This window comes from Vespa crabro, chromosome 5, assembly GCF_910589235.1.
Source record: "Vespa crabro chromosome 5, iyVesCrab1.2, whole genome shotgun sequence".
Taxonomy (NCBI): domain Eukaryota; kingdom Metazoa; phylum Arthropoda; class Insecta; order Hymenoptera; family Vespidae; genus Vespa; species Vespa crabro.
In genome coordinates this window covers 6,876,052-6,896,833 of record NC_060959.1, presented here as the reverse complement: position 1 = coordinate 6,896,833, position 20,782 = coordinate 6,876,052, and the positions used below count along the sequence as shown (strand labels likewise).

Genomic DNA, 20,782 nt, shown 5'->3' with positions numbered 1-20,782 from the left:
CATCTTAGGTCGATTCGTCTGAAAAGGCCTTAAGAGATATAAGAAGACAATGTAAAATATTTTTAGTTACATTTCATTCAAATTGCCAATCTATCATTTTCTTTCCTATCTAGTTTATTCATTCGTTATCGTAAACTATTGTAAATTATATCAAATAATTATAAATAATAATGTAAAATATAATTGCTTTCTACTCTAAACCAAACCTTGATCCTTAATTGAAATCGACATAATCCTCTCGTCAGTTGGTGATACTGTTGTATACATTTCATTCGAAATCTCATAAATATGAACAACATGTTACAAAAATGATAACAAATGTTTTTAGATATTACTTGTTATATATAAAAAATTTTGAAAATTGTTTATTACTTAGTAATATATACGTTGTTGTTAATGATAACCTTTGATACCTTTGATACTTTCAAAAAAATGTTCGTTCAATTATTGATGATACATTCCCGCGAGTATATATTGTATTGGCGCGTATAAACTGTACGTATATGAATCGATAACAAATAATAAGTATATAAAAGCTTATTATTTGTTATCGAATTATTAGTAAACGATTTATTAGTAATATTTTTATCAATAACATAAATTTTTTATTGTATAGCAGAGGCGTAATTGAAAAAAAGTAACGTGAACGAAAAACGAAGTTTGGATTGTTTTCGACGTTAAAAAAGATCATGTCTTCGTTCAACTTAAGCGAATTAAAAGATGCTTTAAAGGATAATATTGAAAAAAACGGTGTTTCTTTTGCAGGAAGATTTCTCAAACTTGATTCTGAAAAAAATGGTATTATATATTTTTACTTCGTAGAAGATAATTTAGAGGTTAAGATATTGGGAATATCTACAAATCTTAACCTAACATTACGGAAATAGGAGTAATTATAATATCTTAATCCAATATTAAGGAAACATTGGGTTAAAATTTTATAAATGCTCCTTTCTTTAAAAATTGTTGATATTTTATTTTTATTCATTAGCAATAGAAGTGGTTAAAGCGATAGAGGAATGCCCACATTTAGAATTCTTCAATTTAGAAGGTAACACATTAGGGCCACTTGCGGCAAAAGCTATAGCTGAAGCTTTAAAAAAGAAAGGAGCTGCTTTGAAAAGAGCTCTTTGGAAAGATATGTTTACTGGTCGTTCTAAAGAAGAAATTCCTAAAGCGTTAGAATACCTTGGGACTTCTTTGTGTATAGCTGGTGCACAACTTACCGAGTTAGAGTTAAGTGATAATGCTTTTGGTCCAATTGGTATTAAAGGATTAGCAGATTTTTTAACTTCAAGTACATGTTATTCTCTTCGTGAATTACATTTAAATAACAATGGACTTGGTATATTTGGAGGTAAAATGTTAGCTAAAGCTTTATTGGACTGTTGTCAGAATAGTTCACGCGATGGTAAGTGCTAACTACATTATGTAAGTACTAACATGGATTTTTGATTATTTACAAAGTTTTAAATATAATTACAGGAACACAATTAGCATTGAAAGTATTTGATGTTGGAAGAAATCGGTTGGAAAATGAAGGTGCCGAAGCTTTGGCATCTGTATTTAAAAAGTTAACTACTTTAGAGGAGGTTGCAATGCCTCAAAATAGTATAACTCATCCAGGAATTATAGCACTTGCTAAAGGTTTATCTGCTAATCCAAAATTACGTGTGTTAAATCTTAATGATAATATAATAGGACCTCAAGGAGCTCAAGCTCTTGCCAACATTTTACCAAATTTTCGTGCTCTTGAACATCTTAATCTTGGAGACTGTTTGTTAAAAACAGAAGGTAGTTTAATATTAGCAGCAGCTTTAGGAATTAAAGGAAATCATCCTTCCCTTATGGAGTTAAACTTAAGTTTTAATGAAATCCATACAAGGGGAGCTGCGCCAATTGCTCAAGCAATGGCTGATAAAAAGCAACTGACTAATTTACATTTAGATGGCAATTTATTTGGAACAGATGGTCGTGCTATTTTGCACGAATGTCTTACAAATTTTGAACGTATTAATTCATTAGGTACATTAAATGACGATGAAAGTGTTGAAGATGAAGATGGTGAGGATGAGGAAGAGGATGAGGATGAAAACGAAGATGAGGATGAAAACGAAGATGAGGATGAAAATGAAAATGAGGATGAGGATGAAGATGAGGAAGATGAAGATGATGAGAATGTGAATGAAGATTATACAAATGACAATGGTGCTATAATAATACAAAAAATTGAAAAGAAAATAACTGTTCCCGATTTCTTAAAATCTCCAACAGAAGAAAATTTATTATTATTAGAATATGAGAGTGCACAGCCTTTTGTTGAATATATAAAGGTTTGATTTTCATTCTTTTATTCTTTGAATATAATTTTCAAAATTTCAATTTTTATAATTAGTATATTTTTTTAGAATTTAGTAAAAGATAATAATACGCAATCAGAATTAAAGTTCATTGAGGAATTTATAAAAGTGATTATGAATGTTTCTGCTCTATGTGGAAGTGGATTTTTTGATGTAAGAATAAAAGCACAAATCCTTACAGATATTCTATATGCAGAGCTCTTTGCATTAGCTGTGAAATATAAGCAAATTACAATTTTGAATAATTCTTTACTTGTAAATTTAGGTTTAATAAAGGTAAGTACTTTAACCCTATGTATCAAGTTGATAAATTTAATTGTATGTCTATAAATATCATTGTAGAGCGAAGATAAAAGTGCTGGAAAAATTGATTGGAATTTAGATGGTTGTTTCAAAGCATTGGAGATAATCAGCCAAAAAGATTATTTTTTGCAACAAACAAGGGATACATTAAAAGTTTTTTTAGAAAAACCAGTAATAATTAGCCACGCAAAAGTAATAGATCCTTTCCAGGATGCAAAGGTTGCTCTTGGAATTGTATTAAATCGTTTTCAAACAACATAATTATTGTGGAATATACGTTCAATGAAAATTTCTTCATATATTTGCCCATACTTAAAATGAGCTAGTTAATAAAATAGTTTATACCCAGAAACTTTTTATCTTAAATGTAACTTTCTGTAATTATATATAATTTTTTTTACAAAGGAATTAACTTTAATTTTGAAAAATATCTATACATGCCTCTTTATTTGTACAAATTATTTTGTAGGCAGCTTTTATCAATTTTATACAAATTTATATGTTGTAAAAACATGTTCATATTATAATATTACAATTTCTTTTAATAAATAATTTCGATAACAATAATATATAAAAAGCAATAATTCGGCCACAATATTAAATAATTATTACATTAACTATGAAGTATGAGTGGTATGTTTTGTTTTCGTGAACTAGCCAGTTGCTTGATCGTTTGTACGCATTACCTGTTCTACAAGCGAAATTAGTTTTATTATGTTAAAAAAAGAAGATCCGCCCAAAGGCACACACTCAACAGCCTCAATCATGAATCCCAAACGAAACTTATAAATTATAATTAATAAGAATAAACAAAAATAAATAGGAAATATGTAAGTATAATGACAAGTATAAGTGCAATAGAAAGGGTTTCTATACGATTCTTTAAGAAATTATCTTTGACTTAAACTATATCTTCTTTATTTACCTGTAAAAATAATATTGGCAATATAAAGTGTTAGTACTTTGGTGTTTAATCAGAATTAGATTGAAGACATTTTGAAAATAAAGTAAAATATGCAGCCATTCGCTCGATAATACGGTTATGTGATTTATCATTAGATTTCGATATATCGCAAGTACTATCGACCCAGGTCTCACCACGTGGAGGTTGCTGCATGTGGAGACCCACGAGCTAACGGTGATTCTACTCTAAAATCCGCGTTCCGCGATACCGATCCGGGATACCTTTCCGCTTCAATGCATTGGCTTCTTAACTAACAGGGTATGCGTAGCTTTAGCTACTGCACACCTCTTACAGATAGCTCCACCATTTGCACCATCCGCTTCAGACATAACGGATTATTAAGCACATCCGAATTCGTGCTTTCCGAGTTTCGAACAAACAAAGCGCACTCCTTAGAAATACTAATCGCGTCGCGACACTCACGTGTGTGTTATATCTACGTAGATTCTACTGTTAAGCCGAAATCCGCGAAGTACCCCCATCGAAATTTCGAAGAAATCAAACGAAGTCCACGGTAGGACCTTTAATCGCGCCCGAACACCCACGCAAGTGTTAGAAAAACGGTGACTCTACTCTAAATTCGCGTTTTCGATTCGAACAATCAAACGTAATATAATCGCGCCCGAGAACACCCACGCCTATGTCCGCCGACATGCGCGCCAGTGTTCTTCCTATCCTTCCCGTATTCGCGTGTAAAAATCGATGATGAATCCTGCCATGCGATGTATCAACCGGCCGCAGATGAAGCTATCCCTCGATGACCTATACTGTAAAAGAAAAAGATAAAGTGAAATTAAAGAACAAAAAAATATATAAAACAAAATAATATATATACATATATAAAATACAAATAGAAAATAAATATATATAAATAAATAAGAGACCTAGAAAAAGGAACGAAAAGAGAAGCAGCATGCACAATCCCATGGGTCCTACATAAAACTTATAAATTATAATTAATAAAAATAGATTAGAAACATAATTAAAAACATAATCAAAAACATAATTAAAAACATAATTAAATACATAATAAGAAAGAAACAACATAAATAAATATTAAGAATATATAATTAAAAGGAAATAACATATTAATAAAATAATTGAAAACATAATTCAAAAAGAAAAATATGAGATAGAAACGGGAGCCGGAAAAAGAAAAGAGAGCCCCAGAAAGAGAAGAATAGAAAGCCCCAAAAAGATAAAACAGGAAAAACAGTTCTATATGATGCTGAGACAGCAACCCGCACAGAAGCCCTCACCCATGGGCCCTTCCCATGGGTCCCACCCGAAATACACGGAGGATAATTAATGAAAGTAAATAACAATAAATAGAAATAACAGCGGACACAAAAGTGTGATAGAAAAATTCCCTTTTCGTTTCTCTGAGAAATTATTGTACAATATATTTCTGTTAAATTTCTTCTTTAGAAGTATTATTAGTTATATAAAATGAAAATATGTTAATGATTATTTGGAATTAGTTTGAAAAGATATTGGAAAAGTAAAAAAATATGCAGCCATTCGCTCAGTAATACTTGCGTTAAAGAATTTATAATTAGAGTATGCAAGTAATACTGACCCAGGTCTCACTACGTGGAAGTTGCTGCATGTGGAGACCCACGAGCTAACGGTGACTCTACTTTATTCTAAAATCCGCGTTCCGCGATAACGATCCCTTATGCCTTCCGCTTCGGATATTTAGGGCGACTTAGTTAACAGGAGGTATATAGCCTTAGCTACAGGGACCCCACTTACAGAGAGCTTTACCGTTCAACACCCTCGCCTCGGGCATAACGGATAATTAAGCACATCTGAATTCGTGCTTCCGAATTTCGAACAATCAAAGCACAATAATCGCGTTCGCGACACTCACGTGTGTCATATTTACGCAGATTCTACTGTTCTATCCAAATTCGCGAAGTAATCTAATCGAAATGTCGAAAAAATAAAACGAAGTCCCCGGTAGGACTTTCAATCGCGCACGCGAACACTTACGTGAGAGTTAGAAAAACGGTGACTCTAAGTTGAAATCCGAAGCGCACCCCGAATTTCAACACTAAAACGAAGTCCATGATAGGACTTTTAATCGCGCCCGGACACCCACGCAAGCGTTCGGAAAACGGTGACTCTACTCTAAATAAACTAATCGAATATTCGAGCAAACAAAACGAAGTCCCCGGTAGGACTTTTAATCGCGCACGCGAACACTCACGTGAGTGTTAAGATAACGGTGACTCTAAGTTGAAATCCAAAGTGACATATGTTAACCGGTATTTAGACTTTCCATGATATTTGTCGAGATTTCCGCCCCGCTACCAAATATGAGGATTGTCATAACATCAGCTAGCTATGTACAGCACTACAAGGTAAACCGTTCGCGCACCCCGAATTTCAACACTAAAACGAAGTCCATGGTAGGACTTTTAATCGCGCCCGGACACTCACGCAAGTGTTCGGGAAACGGTGACTCTATTCTAAAAAAACGCGTTCGCGAGGTAATCTAATCGAATATTCGAGCAAATATAAACGAAGTCCCCGGTAGGACTTTTAAGTCGCGCCCGCGTTCATTCACGTGAGTGTTAGAAAAACGGTGACTCTACTCTAAATTCGCGTTTTCGATTCGAACAATCAAACGTAATATAATCGCGCCCGAGAACACCCACGCCTATGTCCGCCGACATGCGCGTTAGTGTTCTTCCTATCCTTCCCGTATTCGCGCGTAAAAATCGATGATGGATCGAGCCAGGCGATGACGCATTCGACCAGAGGTGAACCTATCCCTTGATGATCTATACTGGAAAAGAAGAAGATAAGAAAAAAATAAGAAAAAGAAAAGAAAAGACATATTGAATATCGCTGCATGATTACTCGATCATAACTGAAAAAAAGAAAAAAAAAGATGAATAAGAGAGAAACAAAAAAATATATAAAATAGAAAATAAATAGGTATAAATAGATAAGAATGCTGGAGAATGAAAGAGCTCTGCACGATGCTGAAACAGCTGTCCGCACCATCTCATGGGTCCTATCTGAAACTTATAAATCATAATTAATAAGAATATATTAATAACATAACTGAAAACATAATTAAAAACATAATTAAAAAGAAACAACATAAATAAATATTAAGAAAACATAATTGAAAAGAAACAACATAAATAAATATTAAGAAAACATAACTGAAAAGAAATATCTTATTAATAACATAACTGGAAACATAATTAAAAAAGAAAAAAATGAGATAGAAAAGAGAAAAAAAGAAATGCAGTCCTATATGATGCTGAGACAGCAGCCCGCAGCTTCTCATGTGTCCTACCTAAAATTTATAAATCATAATTAATAAAAATATATTAATAACATAATTAAAAACATGATTAAACACATAACTAAACACATAATTAAACACAAATAAACACAAATAAACACATAATTAAACACATAATTAAACACATAATTAAAAACATAATTAAAAAGAAACAACATAAATAAATATTAAGAAAACATAATTAAAAAAGAAAAATATGAAATAGAAAAGAGAAAAAATGAGATGCAGTTCTATACGATGCTGAGACAGCAACCCGCACAGAGGCACACCCCCATGGCCCATCCCATGAGTCCCACCCGAGACTATAAATCATAATTCATAAGAGTATATTAATAACAGAAAATAAAAACAAGAAAAATATAATTTAAAAAAGAGAGCCGCAGAAAGATAAGAGAATAGAAGCAGCTCTACATTATGCTGAGACAGCAACCCGCACAGAGGCCCTCACCCATGGGCCCCTCCCATGGGTCCCACCCGAGACTATAAATCGTAATTAATAAGAGTGTATTAATGACATAGAAAATAAAAACAAGAAAAATATGACTTAAAAAAGATAGCCGCAGATAGATAAGAGAATAGAAGCAGCTCTACATGATGCTGAAACAGCAATCCGCACAGAGGCCCTCACCCATGGGCCCATCCCATGGGTCCCAACCGAGATATATAAAGGATAATTAATGAGAGTAAATTAGAATAAATAGTAATGACAGTGAAAAAAGTTTTCTGTCCATTTCACTTTTAAATCGATAGTATATCTATTAATCAATAGTATATGGTAGTACATGTATATGATCTTAATAACGTTGCTAAGAATATCCTATTGCTTAAATATTAATTAATTATTCCTTCCCACGGCTTGGACCTAGCTGAAAAGAAAAAAGGAATGAAAAAAGAATATGTATACATGTATATTAATTACACGAACGATAAAATTCTAAATTTAATCAAATTAAACTTAAGGAAAATAAAAGATTAGTTAAAAAAAAAATGATATATGTTGAACCCTGAGATAAAGAAATATTATTTTCGCTGAAAGAAATATTATTATATCTATTAGTCGATAATATATGTTAGTACATGTATATAATCTTTATAACGTTGCTAAAAATATCCTATTGTTTAAATATTAATTAATTATACTTTACGTATATCGTATATTGTTTAAATGTTAAGATAATCTTCTTTATTAATTATTCCTTCTCGTATTGGCGATCCCACGACCTGGAACTAGCTGAAAATAAATAAGAAAAGAAAAAAGAATATGTATATATGTATATTAATTATACGAACGATAAAATTCTGGATTTAATTTAATTAAACTTAAGGAAAATAAAAGATTAATTAACAAAAAAAATGATATATGCTGAATACTGGTCTAAAAAGATATTATTTTCTCTGAAAGAAATATTTTATTACTTGTACATTTCATGGATATATGATTCTAGTATAGAACTCGATTTTATTAGAATAAAATTATGAATTTAATAGAACTTTAGAAAAGACAAAATGTACACAATTTATCATTCGACTTTAACGTAAAATTTGATTTTAATAAACTAGAATTATAAATTCAATTGAATGTTAGAAAAGAGAAAATGTGCAAAATTTATGTCTTGAGTTTAACATTAAAAATTCATAAAATGCATGAAATAATCCTATTCGCGTACGCGTGACAATGTGGGAATGTTATTTCGTCTCAGTTTTTTTAAATCTACACCCCTACACCCATCACCATAAGAGCATTTTGAGTGACATGGTAAAATTAAAATACTAATATGGTAAAACTAAGAGCCATTCTCGAAAGTTCCTAGTGAACCTTTGAAAATAACTCAATAGCCTAATAGTTGTCCTTTTGAGCCACATGTTGTCTTCGGCATATAGTCTCTTCTTTGCTTCGTGCCTCAACCTAATCACTCTAAAACTGTAACGACAAAATTTGATTCCAAATTCTAAGATATGAAAGAAAACCCTAATACAACCCTAACGCATCTGAAAACTTATTATCCTTTCGAAAGATACTTTTTCGCAGCGTGGGAGAAATTAGATATTAATTATAAAAAAATTAGAAATTAGATAATAGTATATTAATTGCTGAAAATCCTGAGCTAAAAATTAATTAATTTATCATTTAGGCTTACGGACTACGTCTCTTTGTTTTTTAGTAATCATTCTACTCGATTTTTCTTTTTCAAAAGTAATAACTCTATCGAGACTTTTCTTGTATCAATTTAAATTGATTAAATATTTAATTAAAAATTATTTAAAAATATAAAGTAAACCCTTGAACGTTCCTTCTTACAAACGAATATTTTAATTATTGCAATAAAATCATCCACAATTTCGTTTCTAATCCAGAGACTATCCATCGCGAGTGTCTTCTTGCTCGTTCTTTATTAGAACTTATGAATATCGATTCTTTACTTATTTTCGCGCAAGTAAAATATTTAAAAATGTATTAAATTATTCAAAATCTCCAATAATTATAAACGCGTTTGAGCAAGAAGACCTTATCCTGACCTAATAAATAAATGAAAAAATAAGAAACCATTCACGAGTAAATCTCTGAAGAAATTTACTCGTGGTCACTCAATGCTCTTCTACTAATTAATTACAACCAATCACTTGTGTCAATTCGGACCTTTCGTCCTCGACATGATTGAGTGATTGGAGGGACTTAAAAATTCACTCACCATTTAAGAAGTTCTGCGTTGGCTCCAAAACACTCGTCCGCGGTTTAAGTCGAAATTGTTAATTAGGTAGGTCGTCATCGAAATTGATCAAAATCCTTTTCAATGATGCACTCACACTATTACGCGATAAATATTTTTCAACGGACGGTCACTGAATTTACTTCGCGAAACTCTACTGTCTTTTATAAATACAGACAATGTAACTGTCAAAAAAGCAAAACGGTTTGCAAACAAACACTGAATCTGACGATTGAACTGCACACAATCACATACACAATACAAATGCATTTATACAAATACACTTGTTGTTGAAATCGCGAAAACCGAACGAACAAACACTGCTTCTACTACGCGATATTATTTTTTCAGCCCAGATTAAAATTTCGAAGTATTAGTATTTTATATTAAAATTATTTTGAGATTCTTGCGCTTTTCTTTATTTATAATGTATAACGAATCTACAATTGTTTAAACATTGCTTTATTACACTCCGTGTATGTCAAAAATTGTTTAATTAATTTAGAAATTTCCGAAATTATTAATTTATAAATTGTCGCGATCAGAACTAGAGAGAACCGATGTGCATTGGTCGGAATGCAAAGGAGGACTAACTCGCGAATCGTCAAAGTTAATCGGAGGATCGTTTATGTTTATATTGCAGAAGGCCAACAAACCCGAGATTAAAATTTTGAAGTACTGGAATGTCATATCAAAATTATTTTTAATTTTTCACGCGTTTCTTTATTTTTAATGTTTAAAGGAATCTAATATTATTTAAATATTACTTTATTATAGTCCGTGTATGTTAAAGCTTGTTTAATTAATTTAGAAAATACCGAAATTATGAATTTATAAGTTGTCGCGATCAGAACTAGAGAGAACCGATGTGTATTGGTCGGAATGCAAAGGAGGACTAACTCGCGAATCGTCAAAGTTAATCGGAGGATCGTTTATGTTTATATTGCAGAAGGCCAACAAACCCGAGATTAAAATTTTGAAGTACTGGAATGTCATATCAAAATTATTTTTAATTTTTCACGCGTTTCTTTATTTTTAATGTTTAAAGGAATCTAATATTATTTAAATATTGCTTTATTATAGTCCGTGTATGTTAAAGCTTGTTTAATTAATTTAGAAAATACCGAAATTATTAATTTATAAGTTGTCGCGATCAGAACTAGAGAGAACCAATGTGTATTGGTCGGAATGCAAAGGAGGACTAACTCGCGAATCGTCAAAGTTAATCGAAGGACCGTTTATGTTTATATTGCAGAAGGCCAACAAACCCGAGATTAAAATTTTGAAGTACTGGAATGTTGTATCAAAATTATTTTTAATTTTTCATGCGTTTCTTTATTTTTAATGTTTAAAGGAATCTAATATTGTTTAAATATTGCTTTATTATAGTCCGTGTATGTTAAAGCTTGTTTAATTAATTTAGAAAATACCGAAATTATTAATTTATAAGTTGTCGCGATCAGAACTAGAGAGAACCAATGTGTATTGGTCGGAATGCAAAGGAGGACTAACTCGCGAATTGTCAAAGTTAATCGAAGGACCGTTTATGTTTATATTGCAGAAGGCCAACAAACCCGAGATTAAAATTTTGAAGTACTAGAATGTTATATCAAAATTATTTTTAATTTTTCATGCGTTTCTTTATTTTTAATGTTTAAAGGAATCTAATATTGTTTAAATATTGCTTTATTATAGTCCGTGTATGTTAAAGCTTGTTTATTTAATTTAGAAAATACCGAAATTATTAATTTATAAATTCTCGTGTTTTGAAAGAGAGCTAGTCGATATGCACTAGTCGAAGTGCAAATGAACACTATCTCGGTAAACATCAAAGTTAATCGAAGGACCGTTTATATTTATATAGCACAAGATCAACAAACCCGAGATAAAATTTTAAAGCATATGAATTTTAAATTATGATTGTTTTAAGTTTCTGAAGCGTTTTTGTTTTTTTTTTTAATGATTAAAGGAATGTGCTATTGTTTAAATATTACTTTATTGTACTCCGTATACATTATTTATATATCGAAATTATTAGAAATTAATACTTTCGATATATAAAATAATATATAAACTTTTAAAGTCCGTATATGTTTATATGGCACAAGGCCAATTACCCTGACGTAGAAATTTTTAAATATTAAAATTTTAAATTAAAATTATTTCAAGTTCCTCGCTCGTTACCGTCTTTCTAATATTTAAACGAATGTATTTTAAATATTATTTTAAATACTATTGTTTAAATATTAGTTTATTTTATTGTTTGGACATTAAGGATTGTGTAAGTAAATGAAACTTAATATGAAACTTATCTTTAAGAACAATTTACAAGATGGCTTTGTGGCCTTAATTAAATTATCATTTTTAAAAGAAGACCGTATTCATCAAAATCTATCAAGAATCACACCTTTACTCATCGTTGTTATAAACCATTACAAAATCAGGGATGGTGAAGTCTCATGAAAAAAAAAAAAATTAAAATTCTTGAGTAATAAATAGTAGTTATTTTTCGATATTAAGATTAAAGAAGTTATATCTTTTTAAAGTTTTGTATAATATCAGATAAGAATTATACTTTTAATTTCTTATGGCGTAAGTATAAAGTTATAGAGTTTATTTCATAGAAATTGCTGACGCCGGATCCCATCCAGGTTGAAAAAGCTCTACAGATAAGGGAGTGCAATGTGATGATGGTTGATCTTTCATATACATAGTTGCCTATAAAATGTAAACATTAGAATATCCATATATCAAATATTTTGTTTTGATCTATTTTTGATTTTTCATATATATTCATTTTATATATATATATATATATATATAAATTCATTTGCTACCAAAAAGATAGTGAGTTGTTGCTTGGTTTTTATATCGCAATCCTGACCAAGATTACAAGGGTAAGATATTTGCTCATCATTTTCTGGATTTTTAATTGTTATTAATTCCAAACAATGTCTTTCATCAATTTCAAGTGCCTCTACTATCAATCCTGGAAAAAAAAGAAATATTATTTTTATATAACTATATAGTTTGAGAAATTAATTGTATCTTCTGTTATTATTTATATTTTACTTACTTCTTGTATCAATATTCGCAGAAAGAAACTTATTTAAAACACCTAATGAATCAGAATCTTCTGAGAAGAGATATGGATAACGTCTTAATAATAGTTTTGTAAGCAACATGTTGCCACGATTTCCCGATAAAATGTTAGGAGGACTACAGACAATTTCATCATTTGTTCTTCTTATTAACAATACTGTCCCATCATACCTTGATTTATATATTAATTATTACATTTACAATACTAACATTCATAAAGGTGATGTATATTATAAATGAATATTAAATTATGATATAATAAATATATAACACCATACCTATTTAACTGTTCTGCTATATTTAAATTAAAATGTAATCTGATAACATTTTGCACTATTCCTTTCAATGAAGGCATTGTCATAATGGCTAATGGAAGTATATCATCGAATGTAGCATCTAGTATCTGCAATAAAAGTGGTTGTTGTAATAAGTTTAATATTAATTAAATAATAATAATAATTATTACCAAGCTTTGTATAGATGGATAATTCATAGCTGCCCAAGTGGCTGTATATCCACCAATACTCCATCCATAAAGTATTATTTTTTTTTCAGGAAACATTAATTGATGTTTTGCAAATTGCATTATACAATCAATAGCATTTTCCTCTTGTACTGGATATGGTTCACCCTTTGTGGTCAGTTTGATGTCTTACTGTTAGTCATATATGAATATAGGTTGGCCGAAGAAGAAGTCTTGCCATTACTACAACTATGTATAAAATATATTCTAATTTTAAGATATTTATCTTTACTTGTACAAAGGTTAAGAGCTAAAAAATTCTATTATATACAAATTTTACATTAATAATAACAAAATAACATATGAGTAATAGCAATTCTTCTCAACGGAGTGTGTTTATTATAATACTCATCTAGCTCACTCATTTGCAAGCAGACAACTTACAGTACTACTACCAAAACCTGGATGATTCCACCCTAAGACTGAATAACCTTTGTTCAATGGGGTTGATATAATACCAGTTTCATAAAACCCACAATTTCCTTCGCAAGTGATGACAAGTATGTCACCATTAGTGGTTCTATAAAAAATAATATTTATGGTATCACCATAGCTTTATCTCTACTTTTGTATCTACAGAGAAAACAGATTTATATTACTTTTTCCTCTGATCAACAAACATTGTATCAATTTCATTTCGATCACAAGTTACCAATTTAAATCTTTCTCCTCCCTGTTTTATTAAATCTACTCTACCCTTCAATAACATCGGATCTATAATAAGAACATCTAATTATTTAAAAAACAAGGATTCAATATAAAAAGTTTTAACTTACGTAATGCCCAATTAATAATAGAGACACTGCCAGGATAAATTAATTTGACAGCGAAAGTGCATCCTATAATGCAAGACAAGGCTACCTTTATTCCATTATTGGATTTTATTTCTTCTAGTCTTAACTTTTTTCTCTTCTTTTCTCTAAAAAAAAATTTCATAATACATATGACATTAAAATCATTATTGTTAGAATCACTTTTTAATAGATATACACTTTGCTTTTTAAAATACATTACCCTTGTAAGGTAGTAACTACAAATTCTACAGGCCAAAGATGAAATTCAAAGTCATATTTGCTTAACTCTTGTTTTGTTGTTACATTATAATTTGTATTACAATTTCTTAATGTTTTTAAGAATTTGGAATAGATTGCATTATTAGCTCTGGAGTAACCACGTGCTGCTAGCGAAGCAATTAAAATTATACCTGCACTGGCTGCAACTTTGCTTAAATTATATATTATATCCATTACAGAATAGCTATTCCGATACATAAATACAGCAGCAGATGTAAAGGCATAATGACTTATAGACCATACTGCAGTAAACTGAAAAATCAAGTTATAAATTTATATCAGTATTTAATGTATAAAGATCATGTATAATATATTTTAAACAAGAAAATATCATTATATATATTTTTGTAATAAAATACTTATACTTAACTACAAATTTCATAGCAACTGAATAATAAAAAATATAGTAATAGTTTATATAAAATATAAATTAATTCTAATGTTAAAAACATTACTTTTTAAATTTATTACAGTTAGTATTTATATATAACTGAAGGCATAATATTATAAAAAATGTAATGTAAATTAATAACAACAACATAGATAGATTGAATTTTTATGATATTTGAATAACTTAATACGAATGAATATACAATTTGCCAAGAATTATTATCATAAAATTCTTTATTAAAGTCTCACCGATATTATTACCCAATCACTCCATCGTTCTAATACTTTTGGTTCGTATGATTTCTGCAAATTAAAATGATCATAACCTCCAAAAATGTACAAATAAATATAATCAAATAATATATTATAATTACATCAATAAGTCGTCCAGTTGTCGTAATTTCGTAAATTTTAAAAAGACGTGGCCCAAAAGTGTAGTAAAATAATATTTTCATTAAGGACATATTTTATTTGCTTTTATAGTTATCACATAAACTTCGACAACTCACTCTTCGGAATTATAGTTAAAGAAACGAAGAGAAACTATCAAATCACATAAAACTGCTGTATAAGCACAGTACTCGATTATGCGTAGTAAAACAAAATAATATTATGACGTCTATAAAAGATTTAGTTAAATAATATCACTCCAATTTGTCATTATTTTTATACATTTATATTATTTTTTAATATTTTCTTTATAACGAACAATAATATGATTATTTAATTTCATAAAAGATCTGCTTATATACATATATATCGATACGATTAATCGAAAGAAAGGACGGTGTTCCTTCTAGTTCCTTTTAGTTCCTATTTATTCCGCATTAGTCACTGATGTTACATACAATTCGAGCCAAAGCCTATAAACCATAATAAATCAAAAGAAAATATAAGTCTTAACAAGTCTTTTTTTATATCGGTACGAGATTTTAATTATAAAATCATTAAGAATAATATATTTCTACAATTTTGTTAAAAATATCGTGTTAGAGTAAATATTAAGGATTTTCTGAAAATTTTCTTTATTCATTTACATTTGTATTGTACATAATAACTAATCATGGGGGAAAAGAGACAAAATAGTTTATCTGTAAGTATATAAAAAATTGTAATTATTATAATTAAAATATGTTAATTTATATATTATTGCAATCACGTTAATCCAACAGAAAGAAGAAATTGCAAAACAGTTTATGCTGCCAGAAAGAAAAAGTAAAATAGCTACTTTATTAAAGCAAGATGGACAAGCATATTGTATATGTAGAAGTTCTGATAGCTCCCGTTTTATGATGTAAGTTATTATAAAATTGTAGAATGTTTATCAAATTTTGTATAATTTTTATAACTATTATTCCTGTAATTCGTTGCAGTGGTTGTGATGCATGTGAAGAATGGTATCATGGTGATTGTATAAATATAACTGAAAAAGATGCTAAACATATTAAACAGTTTTTCTGCATTGTAAGTCTTGATGAACTTTAAGTATATTATTTATGATTCTTTTTATAACTAAAATATATTTTTATAGCGTTGTAAGGAGGAAGATCCAACATTAATTACACGATACAAACCACGTAAGACCGATCAAGAAGATAGAAAACATAAAAAATATAAAGAAAAGGAACGTGCTCATAGATATGAATATGATGCACCTTGGGATCCAACATTAGTTAAAAAATCATCTAAACGATGTGGAGAGTGTACAGGTTGTCTTCGTACAGAAAATTGTGGAAAATGTGATGCTTGTAGACATTTAAAAAAATTTGGTCCTTCTGTACGATTAAAACTTAGATGTATACAAAGAACTTGCAGAGTACTGGGCGATCCATTGAAACCATCAAAAAGTTTCACCAAAGGTTCAAAGTTCAATAAAAAGCGTAGAAGAGATTCAAGTAATGAAAGAATCGATTATTTAGAAGCACCGCGACATTGCTATGGTCCTGCTTGTACAAAACAATCACGTCCAGGTAGTAAATATTGTTCAGATGAATGTGGATTAAAACTTGCTACAAACAGAATTTATCAAGTATTACCGCAACGTATACAAGAATGGTCATTAACACCTTGTATTGCTGAACAGAATAACAGACGTGCTTTAGAATCAGTTAGAAAACAACAACATGATGTTAGAAGAATACTTCAAGAATTAGATAAAAGACATGCAGAATTAGACAGAATAATAGAACGTGCTAAACATGCATCTATAGATCCACAAACAGAGGTTGATGATAATGATGATACTGAAATGAGCATGTATTGTATCACTTGTGGACATGAGATACATTCGAGGACAGCTATTAAACATATGGAAAAATGTTTTAATAAGGTAATTTTTATGTAATATAAATAAATATGTTCTAAAATATTACTATTGTATATGTTATGATGTTTTACTAATATTGTTTAATTTATAGTATGAATCACAAGCATCATTTGGTTCCATTTTTAAAACACGTATCGAAGGACAAGTAATGTTTTGTGATTTTTATAATCCTGTAAATAGAACTTATTGTAAAAGATTACGCGTACTTTGTCCCGAACATTGTAAAGATCCAAAAATTAGTGAGACCGAAGTTTGCGGATGTCCATTGGTTACTAATGTATTTGATGCAACTGGTGAATTCTGCCGTGCACCAAAAAAGAGTTGTGTTAAACATTATGTCTGGGAAAAATTACGTCGTGCAGAAATAGATATGGAAAGAGTAAGACAATGGTTAAAAATTGATGAACTTGTTGAACAAGAAAGACAAATTAGATCAAATATGGCTACTAGAGCTGGAGTATTGGCTTTGATGTTACATTCTACTTACAATCACGAATTAATGGAACAAATGACTCAAGAACAAAGCAGAGAACAGCTAGAAGCAATGGAGGAAGAACTACAACGTAGATATAATTTACACCAACAAAAATCAATGGAACAAGAAGCATAGTTTCATTGTAACATATTATAAATATAAATTGTTTGATAAAACTAACATTTAAGTCATTTTTAATTACGTAAATACTATTTTTCTCATAATATTGAATTCATAACAATTACAGAATTAGTAAACTTATCTAAAATTAGAAAATGCTTATAATATAATTCACTTTCACAAACATATTTATTTATATGTATATAACATATTATTGATAAAAATATGAATAATAATCTGAAGGTTCTGTCTTCCATTAGTATAACAACTTTACCAAAAACAATATATAAAAATCGTATGAAAATTGTAAAATGTTTATTAAAATTTACATATATACGTGAATATAGAATAATAAACTTTATTCAAGTTATAAGTAATGGATATATAACAAATTTACTTTTTGATTTATCATAGTAACATTAATTTATAATATCTTCTGAATATTTCAATTATTTTGATAATTATGTCTTTTTTGTGATAAAAACAATGATATAATTTAACTTGCAACTAAATTGCAAATTTCTTACTTAAATTAAAATCAATTCTATCTATTCAAAATAGGACCATCTGCATGAACATGTTTTAAGATATTTTTTTTTTTGTAAAAAATTATTTAAAAGAGAAAAAAAGAAATGTATATATATAATTTATAAATATTTACAAGCTATTTCTTGGTAATATAAAATACGATGAAAAAGTATTTCCTACCAAAGATTGATCCATGACTAATCTCTATTCTCAGGACTGGCAGGTGTGAATGTTAATTGTGGTATCAACATCTGTTTATTTTTATTAATTTCACGCGATTTAAATACCTTTGCTGACGAAAACAAAAATACTTTTTTGAAGAGTTTGACAAAAAATTTACAAAAAATACATTTACTTGAAAGTGAGGTCGAATTATTAATAAAATGATTACCTCGATTTTGTTGAATTTTCGGACCTTTCGGAACTTTCGTTGTTTTCTGTGTGCTAGTTACGCTCGTAGAAGAAATATTTGCATATTTAATTTGTTCTTTTGCTAATACTACATTATTACGAGGAGTAACAGTTCTAATCGATTTATTATTCGTCTTCATAGATAATTTAGGAGTACGTTTATTGTGTAATTTTATTCGAAATACTGTGATAGATTGACGTTGTTTCTTGCAAGATTTTTGCAAGTTAATAGTTATTTTACTGGTGAATTTAGATTTATTCTTCGTAGATTGATCAACATCTATGAAGTTTTATTATTTTTATTTATTTTTCAAATCTAATTATATATCGATTTTTAAAATCTTTTTAAATAAGTTATCATAATAAATATACATACCAATAGAATTATCATTGCTTAAAAAGATTTCCTTAGTATCCTCCCTTTGTAATAAGTTCTGTCAAATGAAATAATTTATTATATAAACGTCAAATATATATATATATATATACTTAATGAAAATATGAAAAGACGTGAACAATAATGTACAACTTACTAATCCTTTATAAAACGTTTCTTTCTTTTTTACGTTGTTTTCTTTATTCGAAATATTAAAAAAATCCGTAGTTTTTTCCTCGCTACTATCGAAATTCAAATTACTTGTAGAATTGATTATACTTTCTAGCATCGCGAATTTATTTTCAATATTAATTTCTTGATTTACTGGTAACTTAGTTTTCATTAAATTCATACAGTGCAAAGAATCATCGCATTCTTTTTCCTCATTTTCGTCTATATCAGGTAAAACCGAAGAGCATAAAAAATCTTTATTAACTTTAGCGTTATCTGTAGAATTATTCTTATCATGTTGCAGCAATACAATATCATTATTTTTTATTCGTTCAGTGGATTTCCCTGAAAATTTCAATATTCTACTTAAATACATTCCCGTGTATTCAGTGACATTATAATCAGACGAAAAATTCACTGCTTCTTCCTCTATAGAGATTAATTTATTATCCACACATTTTACACGATCCATGCAAGTTTCGTTAGAGGACGAAGAATTATTTGTTTCGTTTTTCGATTCTATATTATCTTCTCTTTCTAACGTTAACAACGACTGTTCAGAATTGATTTTATTATCATTTGTATTTTGCAAATCTACTCGATCTTCATTAACGTTGGTCGCGCTAGGTTTTCCAAAAGCTTCGTCCAACATCTGTTTTATTAAAACTCGTAATGGAACGTTTTTATTTCCAATTAAGTCCGTTGTATTTGTATCTTTTATACAATTGGAATCTGTAAGATCAGTACTTCTTTCCTCCGTATTACATTTGATATTTTTTCTCCTGATATCTTCCCACAAGTATTTAGTGCTATCTAAATTGTCGCTAAAATAAGGCTTACTCCTCTTTCGTTTTTGATTATTGCATATTAACTGTGTCTGAGAAGTTTCATATTTCTTGTTCAATGATTCATATACTTTGTTAAATATATTCGGTGAGGAAAGGACTGTACAGTTAGAATTATTATTTATGCTTACTTCTAAAAAATCAAAAGAAAAAATATGTTATGCGTTTCTTTCGTAAACATTAGAAATCATCAATTTTACTTATTAAAAGGATAAAGATAAATATTGCGAAAAATAAGATTATACCTAGCCTGATACTCACTTTCTTCCTCCATTTTTTTCTTTTTTATTTTTTCACGCCTATCTCCTTAGTACGTTAAAAACAATATAGATTAAAAATATATAGTCAAAATTGATATAAATAAAAATATACTGAATAGAGAAAAAAATTCGACAATTTGTTTCCAGAAATTCGTATGCGCCGTTGTTACGTACTCGTAGATCACTTTTAACTGGGAATCGTCCTTCATGACGACTCAAAATATTATCTTGCTTTCAATAATCGAAATAATTTTGAAACCATTACGAATAAAAAGCCTTACTAAAATATATTTAAAGATATATATATATATATATATATATATATATATATATATATATATATATATATATATATATATTAATTATATATATATATTAATTATATATTTATTAATTACATATATATTATATATGTATATATTTATTAATTACATATATATTATATATATATATATATATATATATATATATATATATATATAAATTATTTTTCAAGATTTTAATAAAAATACGATTTTATAG

At 28.9% G+C, this 20,782-nt stretch overlaps 4 protein-coding genes across 9 annotated transcripts; 2 read left to right on the top strand and 2 right to left on the bottom strand.

Annotated features, from left to right (window-relative positions):
* The first annotated feature begins 269 nt into the window (after positions 1-269).
* LOC124424306 (ran GTPase-activating protein 1-like) lies at positions 270-3,015 on the top strand. Of its 2 annotated transcripts, none has more exons than XM_046963160.1 (6): positions 270-495; positions 620-798; positions 992-1,411; positions 1,486-2,333; positions 2,409-2,636; positions 2,703-3,015. In XM_046963160.1, exons 2-6 carry the CDS (start codon positions 690-692, stop codon positions 2,922-2,924), a joined length of 1,827 nt encoding a protein of 608 aa, XP_046819116.1. In that variant the 5' UTR covers positions 270-495; positions 620-689; the 3' UTR covers positions 2,925-3,015. The 2 variants fall into 2 exon arrangements, with proteins under 2 accessions (XP_046819116.1, XP_046819115.1); XM_046963159.1 differs by having other exon boundaries at positions 617-798.
* An 8,619-nt stretch (positions 3,016-11,634) lies between these two features.
* On the bottom strand, positions 11,635-15,408 carry LOC124424257 (phosphatidylserine lipase ABHD16A). 2 transcript variants are annotated; one of them, XM_046963038.1, is made up of 12 exons: positions 15,123-15,408; positions 14,998-15,051; positions 14,300-14,610; positions 14,062-14,204; positions 13,885-13,999; positions 13,670-13,805; positions 13,229-13,393; positions 13,041-13,165; positions 12,737-12,933; positions 12,498-12,649; positions 12,236-12,378; positions 11,635-12,116 (listed from the first exon to the last, which is right to left on the bottom strand). In XM_046963038.1, exons 1-11 carry the CDS (start codon positions 15,210-15,212, stop codon positions 12,274-12,276), a joined length of 1,593 nt encoding a protein of 530 aa, XP_046818994.1. In that variant the 5' UTR covers positions 15,213-15,408; the 3' UTR covers positions 11,635-12,116; positions 12,236-12,273. The 2 variants fall into 2 exon arrangements, with proteins under 2 accessions (XP_046818994.1, XP_046818993.1); XM_046963037.1 differs by lacking the exon at positions 11,635-12,116 and having other exon boundaries at positions 12,145-12,378; positions 15,123-15,407.
* A 185-nt stretch (positions 15,409-15,593) lies between these two features.
* LOC124424258 (CXXC-type zinc finger protein 1) lies at positions 15,594-17,729 on the top strand. The gene is made up of 5 exons (XM_046963039.1): positions 15,594-15,841; positions 15,921-16,042; positions 16,122-16,212; positions 16,280-17,077; positions 17,166-17,729. The coding sequence occupies exons 1-5, from the start codon at positions 15,812-15,814 to the stop codon at positions 17,682-17,684; spliced, it is 1,560 nt and encodes a 519-aa protein (XP_046818995.1). The 5' UTR covers positions 15,594-15,811; the 3' UTR covers positions 17,685-17,729.
* Positions 17,730-18,122: 393 nt separating this feature from the next.
* Positions 18,123-20,546, bottom strand: LOC124424481 (uncharacterized protein MAL13P1.304-like). Of its 4 annotated transcripts, none has more exons than XM_046963581.1 (5): positions 20,262-20,546; positions 19,142-20,133; positions 18,985-19,042; positions 18,589-18,888; positions 18,123-18,507 (listed from the first exon to the last, which is right to left on the bottom strand). In XM_046963581.1, exons 1-5 carry the CDS (start codon positions 20,272-20,274, stop codon positions 18,395-18,397), a joined length of 1,476 nt encoding a protein of 491 aa, XP_046819537.1. In that variant the 5' UTR covers positions 20,275-20,546; the 3' UTR covers positions 18,123-18,394. The 4 variants fall into 4 exon arrangements, with proteins under 4 accessions (XP_046819537.1, XP_046819536.1, XP_046819538.1 ...); XM_046963582.1 differs by having other exon boundaries at positions 18,125-18,489; positions 20,262-20,545; XM_046963583.1 differs by having other exon boundaries at positions 18,442-18,484.
* Between the last annotated feature and the right edge of the window lie 236 nt (positions 20,547-20,782).

Bases quoted from the DNA above. Each gene is read 5' to 3' on its own strand.
- LOC124424481 (XM_046963580.1), bottom strand. The intron at 19,043-19,141 runs GTAAGTTGTACA...TTCATTTGACAG, and splicing joins AAACGTTTTATAAAGGATTA to AACTTATTACAAAGGGAGGA. The intron at 18,889-18,984 runs GTATGTATATTT...AAAACTTCATAG, and splicing joins AAGCAATGATAATTCTATTG to ATGTTGATCAATCTACGAAG.
- LOC124424257 (XM_046963038.1), bottom strand. From the start codon at position 15,212: ATGTCCTTAATGAAAATATTATTTTACTACACTTTTGGGCCACGTCTT. The intron at 15,052-15,122 runs GTAATTATAATA...TTTAATTTGCAG, and splicing joins CAACTGGACGACTTATTGAT to AAATCATACGAACCAAAAGT. The intron at 12,934-13,040 runs GTATGGTGTTAT...ATATAAATCAAG, and splicing joins ATAGCAGAACAGTTAAATAG to GTATGATGGGACAGTATTGT.
- LOC124424306 (XM_046963160.1), top strand. From the start codon at position 690: ATGTCTTCGTTCAACTTAAGCGAATTAAAAGATGCTTTAAAGGATAAT. The intron at 799-991 runs GTATTATATATT...TTTATTCATTAG, and splicing joins ACTTGATTCTGAAAAAAATG to CAATAGAAGTGGTTAAAGCG. The intron at 1,412-1,485 runs GTAAGTGCTAAC...ATATAATTACAG, and splicing joins TCAGAATAGTTCACGCGATG to GAACACAATTAGCATTGAAA.
- LOC124424258 (XM_046963039.1), top strand. From the start codon at position 15,812: ATGGGGGAAAAGAGACAAAATAGTTTATCT. The intron at 16,043-16,121 runs GTAAGTTATTAT...AATTCGTTGCAG, and splicing joins GATAGCTCCCGTTTTATGAT to TGGTTGTGATGCATGTGAAG. The intron at 17,078-17,165 runs GTAATTTTTATG...TTTAATTTATAG, and splicing joins TGGAAAAATGTTTTAATAAG to TATGAATCACAAGCATCATT.